This window comes from Copadichromis virginalis, linkage group LG3, assembly GCF_057382275.1.
Source record: "Copadichromis virginalis isolate Kocher_CV1m ecotype Utaka linkage group LG3, C_Virginalis_male_GT1.1, whole genome shotgun sequence".
Lineage (NCBI taxonomy): Eukaryota > Metazoa > Chordata > Actinopteri > Cichliformes > Cichlidae > Copadichromis > Copadichromis virginalis.
Window position 1 is genome coordinate 29,101,899 of NC_140620.1, and position 9,284 is coordinate 29,111,182.

A 9,284-nucleotide genomic window follows, 5' to 3' on the forward strand; every position below is an offset into this window, starting at 1 on the left:
AAGTGGCGACACATGGGGGAAAACAGCTGACAGACATAAACCTAATGACAGGACCAGGAGAGGAAAGCTAAATACAATAAACAAAGAACACATGACATTGCCAGAATAAAACAGGAAATACTAAAACATGACAACACAACTTAACAGACCTAATACGTGATGAATAATTACAAAACCCCAAAACATAGAAAACCAAGAACAATAACTGCCTAAACTAAAGGAAAATAGGAAATGACACAAAACTGATCACATAACAAAATGAGACAAATACAAAGAAAACTCAGAGTGCTGGGTCGGAGACCCAGCCTGTGACAGAGCCCCCCCCTCAAGGGCGGATTCCAGACGCCCGAAAACACCCAGAAAACAAAACCACAACAACCCACCAAGGGCGGGCGGCGGGGGCCCAGGACGGAGGGCCAGAAACAAGGCCACAAAAAACAAAGAAACGAAAACACACAGAGCAAACACAACAATGGCACAAAAAGTCCGAGACCCGACTTCAGGAGGGCGACCATGAACCCGGCAGAACAGGAGCGAATGGCGAAGCGGTTCAGGTGGCCGCCCCGGAGGCCGACAACAAAACAAAAGACAGTTCAAAAGTTCAGGAGGCCGACCAGGAGGCCAACGGTCCAGCAGTCCAAAATCCATGAGCTCAGGGGGCCGACCCGGAGGCCAACGGTCCAAGAGCCCAGAAAACAGTTCAGGAGGCCGGCCAGGTAGAAGGCACCGGTGGCGACGGAGCAGATCAGGAGGCCGACCGGGCGGGAGGCAGCGACGGCGACCGAGCAGGTCAGGAGGCCGGCCGGGCGGGAGGCACTGGTGGCGTAGCAGTTCAGGGGGCCGTCCATGACGGCGGCGTAGTTCAGAGGGCTGTCCATGACGGCAACGACGTCCAGTCATCGGCCGGACAGAACGTGCAGGACGAGCAGGCCGGACAGGATGTGCAGACCGGACCGGACGGACAGGACGTGCAGACCGGACAGGACGAGCAGGCCGAGCAGGACGTGCAGGACGAGCAGGACGAGCTGGCCGGACGGGACGAGCTGGCCGGACGGGAAGTGCAGGAGCAGACGAAGCTGAACACTCGGAGGCCGGACCAGGCGGAGCTGCAGAGGCTGAGGCCGGACCAGGCGGAGCAGCAGAGGCAGAGGCCGGACCAGGCGGAGCAGCAGAGGCAGAGGCCGGACCCGACGAGGATGAAGACTCGGACGAAGCTGGACCAGACGACGATGAAGACTCTGACGAAGCTGGACCAGACGAGGATGAAGACTCTGACGAAGCTGGACCAGGTGACGACGAGGCGGCCGCAGGTGGCGGCTGAACGGTCCCCTCGGACCCTCCAGCTGATGAGGCATGAGGCTGGACGGGCTCCTCGGGCCCTCCAGCTGACGAGGCAGGTTGCTTTTCAAGTTGCAGCAACACACAGTCTATAGTGGGTGAAATGAGTTCGTATGAGTTCTCAGACTGAGGTGTAGAAGCAGCAAGCAGTAGCGCAGCAGGTGGTGGTCCTGCAGGCGGCGGCACGGGAGCCGCAGGAGGTGGCGCTGCAGCCACAGGTGGTGAAGCAGAAGGTGGCCAGACGGGCTCCTCGGGCCCTCCAGCTGACGAGGCGTGAGGCTGGACGGGCTCCTCGGGCCCGCCAGCTGACGAGGCGTGAGGCTGGACGGGCTCCTCGGGCCCCCCAGCAGACGAAACTTGAAGCCGGCTGGGTTCAACTGAACCTCCAGCAGACGAAGCACGAAGCTGGCTGGGTTCTCCTGAACCTCCAGCAGACGAAGCACGAGGCTGGCTGGGTTCTCCTGAACCTCCAGCAGACGAAGCACGAGGCTGGCTGGGTTCTCCTGAACCTCCAGCAGACGAAACATGAAGCTGGCTGGGTTCTCCTGAACCTCCAGCAAACGAAACATGAGGCCGGACGGGCTCCCCGGGCCCTCCGACTGACACTGAAATTGGCTGCACCAGCTGTACCTCCGTCTCCAAACCGGCCTGGATAGCAGTCCCACAGCAGCTTAGCTGAGCCTGATGGCTAGCTTTTCCAGGGCAAACAGTCTCTGTATAGCCGGGCTCATTAACCGGAAAAGTAGTGTCAGTTTCCATAACCTCCGGAGAAAAAACATGAGGTGCCAAGATATAGTCACTCACTTGTGTTTGTGTAATGGAGCGTCGGCGGCGCGCACGCCGCTTTTTCTTAGGAGTGGAAGACGGCGGTGAAATAGGTGGAAGTCCCTGGTAACTCCGAGGTCCCCCGAGAGCCAGTCGAGTTCCCCGGAAAGAGTGCTCGTGCTCCGGAATGAGCCACGGCTTCCACCGGAGCTCCTCCTCCAAGAGAGCGCAGAATATAGACTGGCGCTCGTCGTCGTCCAAGTCTATGGTGTCCGGCGCTTCCTCGCGCTGAACTGTGACAGGAGTATGGCGAAACTGTGATGAGGGCGTGGAAACTGGTGAGCTGAGAGGTGGTGACGCTGCGGCGAATCTCAGCGAACCGACACGAACACACTCAGGTTCCGGAGGCAGCAATGGAGATGACTGATTGTGGGGTTGTTGTGACTGGTGGGTGCTGGAAGCCTTTTCCTGACTCGACAATCCCTGGGCCTGCAGCATCTCCTTTATCTTTGTAAAGGCATCAAGTATGGCAGGTGAGTCCGGGAGCTGGAGAAGGCGGGGATCCCTCTCCATGATAGCTTCAGCAACGCTAATCATTACCTGCTTGCTCTTTAAATCGGGCGCTGTAAGGATGCGGTCGAGGATCACTTGGATCCGAGCAGTCTCCTCCAGACACTCGGTGAGAGCAGCATCCGCTGGGTCCATACTGGTCGGTTTGTTCTGTCACGGCGGGGTGCGCCGGTGTGTGTGTGGAAACAGGACCCAAAAGCAGATGACGATGAGGAGTAGTAAGGTTTTAACAGAAGGTGAAGCTTTATTGCGATGCCGGCAGGAAATAAACCAAGAGACCAAAAACACTAAACTGGCAAGACACTAAGAAACAAAACACTAAAGGTACTAAGACCAAAAAACTATAACTATGACTGAGGTGAGATTTAAACAGATGAAAACTATAACCATGACTGCGGTGATGTAAACAGACGAACCGACAATGGCATGGAGAAAACAAAAGGCTTAAATACAGACATGAGGTGATCAGGGGAAGTGGCGACACATGGGGGAAAACAGCTGACAGACATAAACCTAATGACAGGACCAGGAGAGGAAAGCTAAATACAATAAACAAAGAACACATGACATTGCCAGAATAAAACAGGAAATACTAAAACATGACAACACAACTTAACAGACCTAATACGTGATGAATAATTACAAAACCCCAAAACATAGAAAACCAAGAACAATAACTGCCTAAACTAAAGGAAAATAGGAAATGACACAAAACTGATCACATAACAAAATGAGACAAATACAAAGAAAACTCAGAGTGCTGGGTCGGAGACCCAGCCTGTGACATCAGTTTCATTTCCATCAATTGCTGCAGAGCATTGCTGCTCTGTTTAGATCATCTAAGAATGCAAAGCCTTTATCTTTTGCACTGTCTGGCCATCTTTAGCTTTTCTGTGGAATACTGGAAATGAACACTTAAACGCAGACGTTTCTAGGCACATAGTCTACATAAACTCTTTGGGGTTATATTCCAGCCACTGACTCAACTTGCCTCAATATCACTGTCACATTTTCCCCCCAAGCCTCATTTTTAAAAAAACTGTTTTCAGACAATGACCCAGATCCACAATTATCTTAAGACTGTGATCTAATTTTATAGCGTAACCTGACTGAAATTAACATGAAAAAATGAGGTAAACTTTCTTTCCTTAACAACAATAAAATAAAAATTTAGGTATTGTGACTTGAAATGACAAAAATGATTGCTGATCACTCTTTCCATGTGTTTGAGTCTAAGAAAGATTGATGATTATTGTAAGGTATTCCTCATTTGTGTTTGTGTGGTTAACGAGATACAGGAAGCGGTTTTAATTGCTGGCATGACTCTCCTACATGATTTCTACATTTTATTGTTAATCATGGAAAATCAAACTTATTTTCCAGTGTGTCAAATGCAGGACTAAGATCCAGTAATAAAAGTACAACAGAGTCACTATCAACAATACATAAAAGGTCATTAAAAACCCGTATTCTCTTATTTTACTAAATATAGATGTTACTCTTTTTTTAAATTCACATTTCAGCTGTAACACTAATAAGGTAGAAAACTGTGAGAATTCAGAGACTTCTGTGATTTATGTCCAACCTTTTTCAAAAGCTCAGAAGGACCTGCTCAGCGCTTGTCACTGAGCTCCTGCATTTCTCTTCAGAGCAGCAGGGGGCAGCAGAAGAACATGTATGTTCCTCATTGCACTTTCTTGAGCAGGCACTTTGCTTCCATTCTTTGTTTCCACTTAATCCTTGAGAGTGAAGTGTTACTGCAGTTTTTCTAAGTAATCGTCTTCATCCTGATGAGATTGGTCTCTCCCAGGAGGACAATCATCCAGATCCAATAAACTCGCTGACAGTGATCAGACGATCTCTAGCCAAGTTCCAGAGCCCTGCAGAGTCACTACCAAGGTCTACAGAAGCTATTGTATGACTGAGTGTACTGTGTTTTATACTTTAAGTTGTCCCCTGTCTGTATAGAGTAAAGAGGTAAATGATTGGTATGACAAAGGCTGCCAGACATCCTGCCAATCCTGCACCCAATGCCAAGTTGGAAAAAAGGCTTCTTTCTCCTCTCTCAGGTTTTCGGTTTGGTTCTCGTGTTGCTGTCACTGGCTTGGGTTTCACTGTGGCTGCTGTGAAAAACAAGTATTGATTATACAACTGATTAGGATTACTGAAAGAATATACCAAATAAATGTATTTTCAAATTCAGTTCATTTTTAACACTTAAAAACAAGTAGATTTGACCAAAGATGTCCATTGCTGGAGAGGCAAACTCAACTTGAAAGCAGTTAAATAAAACATAAAAGCAGTATGACATCAAAATGCTTCACAGTCGGTCAGAGCAAGAGCATAAGACAGAATAAAAGAAACAGTTAAAAGGAGGGCAGGACACAATATGACAATTGTTTGAAACAAACAAAAAAAAAAATAGCCATGAATTAACATACTAGTTTGAATCAAAAGCCACAATAAAATAATAAGTTTTAAGACGCACTTTAAAATGTATCTTTATGTTAGCAGACAGATCTAGTCTGAGCAGTGATAATGTCTATTCTAATGTCCCGATTTTGTGTGTGCAGACTTTTTATTCATGTCTTAGTTTGAAAAGATAAGATCCGTGTTGCCAAACCATCATTATACTTTTGATCAAGAAAAACAGTGTTAAATGGTGAAAGTTAATTATGCTCAATAATGATCAGAACATAATTAGTAAATATAAAGATGTTTGAGTTTGGCTAAAAGGATGACTAAGAATAAAAGTATGAAAAGAAAATAATTATTTTAGATACAGGCGTAACTCGGGTCTAGAAGACAGCCTGTGTAGAAACATCCTTGAACGATATGAGAGTGAATGTGAGAGTGAATGACCACATAGAGTACACTATGATCTCTGAATGTTTGACTTTCAAAGTGTATGTTTAGTGAAAAGGGGGATTGTATTGAGATTATTGTAATTGACACACAGTTTTAAAGAGAAAAGTATCTGGATTAAAGGGGATTAGGGTTTGGATTTGTCTCCATTTCCCTCATCATCATCATGATCATCATTATCAATGCCATGTTAGATTATAACTCTGAGAAGGATTTGGACTTCCATCATTTTCCAAGTGGACTGCAGATTCTGCAGACTTCCAAGGTGCCCCCTGTGGATTATAACTTTGAGAAGATGTGGGATCCATCAAGGAATCCTGCTTTCCTGATTATTTCCATTAACACAAAAAATCCTCTCTCACCCTGAAGCCTGGTTATTATATTTACATTATTTTAACTGTAAATAGGTATTTGTGTATTCTAAAGTTTTGTGTTTTCAATATGAATTTGTTTTTCCGGCCCTTTTTTAGTTTTGTAAAGGTGATATGTAAATAAATGTCATTACTCCAGTAGCAGAAATAGGAATAGTAGTCGTACACACACACACATACAAAGCTTACCAGTGATGTTGAGCCTGAACTCTTTAACCTTCTTTCCAAACTGAGTGGCCATCCTGCAGAGGTAGCGGCCCGAGTCGTTACTCCTAACTCTGGACAGCTGAAGTCTGACTCGTCCTGTCGTCAGAGCGTCTTTGTCACACTGAACACGTCCAGCAAACTGCTCGTGCTGAGGCTCATCAGAACTAGTGTCCATATTGAAGAAAACCTTCAGCTCAGGTAACTGCAGGCAGTAGGGTTGCCAACTCCCTGAAAAATAAATAAGGGACACCTCGTGGCCAGGGCCGGGCGACCCAGTTGTCTTCACCCTTCCCAGTGTGGTGAATTTTCTAGCTCTTTTTTTGTGTGTGAAATTATTTTTTTTAACCCTTTGACTTGAATTTGATTTAAGTAGATGTGTATTCTTTGTGATATGAACACATGTGAAACAAATGATCATTTAACCATTTATTTTTAGCTCAAAATGACAACATTAACACAATAAAACAGGTCTCTTTCTTAAACAGAAGCCTGTCATGCTTAACTTTTGAGAATATAAGTAAATCTTTCTTTAAAAGAACTCTGTCCTGCTTAACTTAAAATTATAGAAAACAATAGAACGAAAAATATTCTTGTAACAGTGCACATTTAGTGCATTTAGTACAATTGGCTTCAGCTGAGGTATTATTTCAGCTTTTCTAATGCTAATCAGCTGCTCCCGTTTGAAAACCCACTTGTTCCCATGATTACGCATCTTAACTCATCATCATTATTCATCTATGTATTACTTTTATGTATTAGTCATCTATTTGTTGTAATCATCTATCCTTGCAGTTGTTTATTACACAAAATAAGTTATATTATCACACTTCTGGCCACATAGCGCTGATATTCACTGCACATGCCCATATTAACTTTTTCCAGCCAGGTGTTTTCCTTTTCCCATTCTTCCCTTTCTCTGAGGGGAACAAACATTGCTGCTCTAATGCTGGGCTCACACTGTGCGGTTTTAGGCCCATTTTGAGCCGATTTTTGAGTGATCGGACCGATTTTGGCCTTCATCGTGCGTCGTGTAGTATACGTGGGGTAACGAGAAGTGATTAACACCTCACGACCAGCTCCCGATCATCAATCGCTCGTGAGCCGCTCACACTGCTCGCGCGCAAACACGTAAACGCCGTGAAAAAGACGGAGCAGCACGGCTGTGCAGCGTGTGATCTGGACACAAGCGATGGAGGCACAACTTGTAGAACTTTGGAAAGCTCATCCGAGCCTTTTCGATGTGGCCTCACAAAATTATCACGACCACAACAACCGTGAAAATAGTTGGATTTACACTGCTGCTCAATCACAGCTGCCTGATCATGTTTTTCATTAGCAATTTAGCAAAGTTGATGGTGGTGGTGTGTCTGTGTGAGTGAGAGACAGAGAGAGCGAGCGACAGATTATCTGTTATAACCTTCATTTTATGGAGGCACAGTGTGAGCACTCAGGTCGCATCAGAGCATCGGGCGGTATAGTGTGAGACCTGCATCGTGACCTACCAACTTCTAACCCCTGCGAGTCAATCGTGCAGTTTGAGCAGGAGCTGAATAACGCGACTGAAAAAATCGCACAGTGTTTGCCCAGCTTTAGGTGTACTGTCGTCCGAGACTTGCACCGCAGTGACGGCGTTTGTTCCCCTGTTGGCCATGCTTCTTGTTGTGGTCATCTGTTGTCTTCCGGTATTTTCTTCGTAAGCGACCTTTCCTCGACCAATGAGATGAGCGGTAATCTGAATTGTCATACTCGAATTGTCATAAGTGTGCTGTCAGCTCATTGGTCACAAAGCAGGAGAGGGGCTGGGAATTATGTTTTCAAACAAAGCGTTAATTCCATTAACATTTATAGACTACTTTTGATTCTCACTGTATTACGGGACAAAGTGCGTCCCTTATTAGCTCAATACGGGACGTGTACTTTTGTTTCTAAATACGGGACGATTCCGTATTTTAAGGGACGGTTGGCAACCCTAGCAGGCAGTGGAAATTCAAATCTGGGCTATTCTATGCTAGCTAAATTTTTTAGCCACTGCATGGCATTAGCAAGATGACAGACAAAAAAGTTCGAGTTTATCACAATTTTTCCTCTGGGAATGATGATGGCTAAACTATTAAAAACAACCGTTCTAACCATTACTAAATGTTTATGTAAAATATAAATTCACAAAGGTACTAAATCAGCATCCTCATGGAGGTTCAACTAACCGCAGAAACATGAAGTCAGAATTATGAGGAGAAAGCTCCTACACATGGTCTTCTCCCTGTGAATGAACACACATGATGGTAGTTCACAGAATAATAATGACAGTACTATAAAAAACTGAATAATTACACTGAAAATACTGTTAACAATCCACAAAGAAAGTTCAAATTCTGTTGTCTAATTATAAATACACAGTCACTGCTTTTTAATTTTGCTGTTATACAATACTACAACAAGCACCAGTGACTTGTTTCCACAGACATCCACACATAGTCCTAGCTTCACTTACATATTACACATGACATATCATATAGCCCTTACCAAATGTTCTCTGTTCAATAGAATTTCTCAAGTCCCTCTGAAACCTTCAGCCAGCTAATAAGTTCCACGATAAACTCTTGCTTTGCTTACATGCTTGTTACAGCAGCAAGTGTGTCTTCCACGGCTCCTTTCTTTTTCTGCAAACTGTTTTCCTTATCTGACATCAGCCGGTCACATTTAGTTTGACACTCCCTCTCAAACACCAAAAAGAGAAACCAGTTTAACAGTGAACATTTCCTAAGCAAAATTACATACAGTGGTTTTCCTTTGTAAGTTCAAACAATATTTTTCAGAGTTCTAAGAAAGGCTAGCACATTACTCAGACGATGACTCATCTGAGACTGCTTATCTTTGAGGTTTCCATTCAAAGTGTTTCAGTAAGATCTGATATAATACGAATCATCAAAATAGCATTATATTGGCCATATTACTACAGACTACAGAAATACACTAAAACTAAAAAAAACCTACTCTCAAATCCGGAATAATTATTTTGCATATTCTGAGCTATGAGGTTTGTTGGGTTGTTGTTGTCGTCATACTTACTGTCATACGTCAATATTTTGATATGCAAATAACATATGATCAGAATTAACATTAGTTGTTATCAGGGAAAATGTAAATGTAAATGTATTTCTACTGTAT

General features: G+C 44.5%; 1 protein-coding gene across 1 annotated transcript; it reads right to left on the minus strand.

The window, feature by feature from the left end:
- Positions 1-896: 896 nt before the first annotated feature.
- Positions 897-6,530, minus strand: LOC146713992 (uncharacterized). The gene is made up of 4 exons (XM_085439378.1): positions 6,099-6,530; positions 1,806-4,796; positions 1,423-1,544; positions 897-1,043 (listed from the first exon to the last, which is right to left on the minus strand). Exons 2-4 carry the CDS (start codon positions 2,806-2,808, stop codon positions 897-899), a joined length of 1,272 nt encoding a protein of 423 aa, XP_085295504.1. The 5' UTR covers positions 2,809-4,796; positions 6,099-6,530.
- Positions 6,531-9,284: the final 2,754 nt, after the last annotated feature.

Bases quoted from the DNA above. Each gene is read 5' to 3' on its own strand.
- LOC146713992 (XM_085439378.1), bottom strand. From the start codon at position 2,808: ATGGACCCAGCGGATGCTGCTCTCACCGAGTGTCTGGAGGAGACTGCT. The intron at 1,545-1,805 runs GTTCAGGAGAAC...CTGTGGCTGCAG, and splicing joins TCGTGCTTCGTCTGCTGGAG to CGCCACCTCCTGCGGCTCCC. The intron at 1,044-1,422 runs GTGTTGCTGCAA...CCGTCCGGCCAG, and splicing joins TTTCACCCACTATAGACTGT to CTCGTCCCGTCCGGCCAGCT.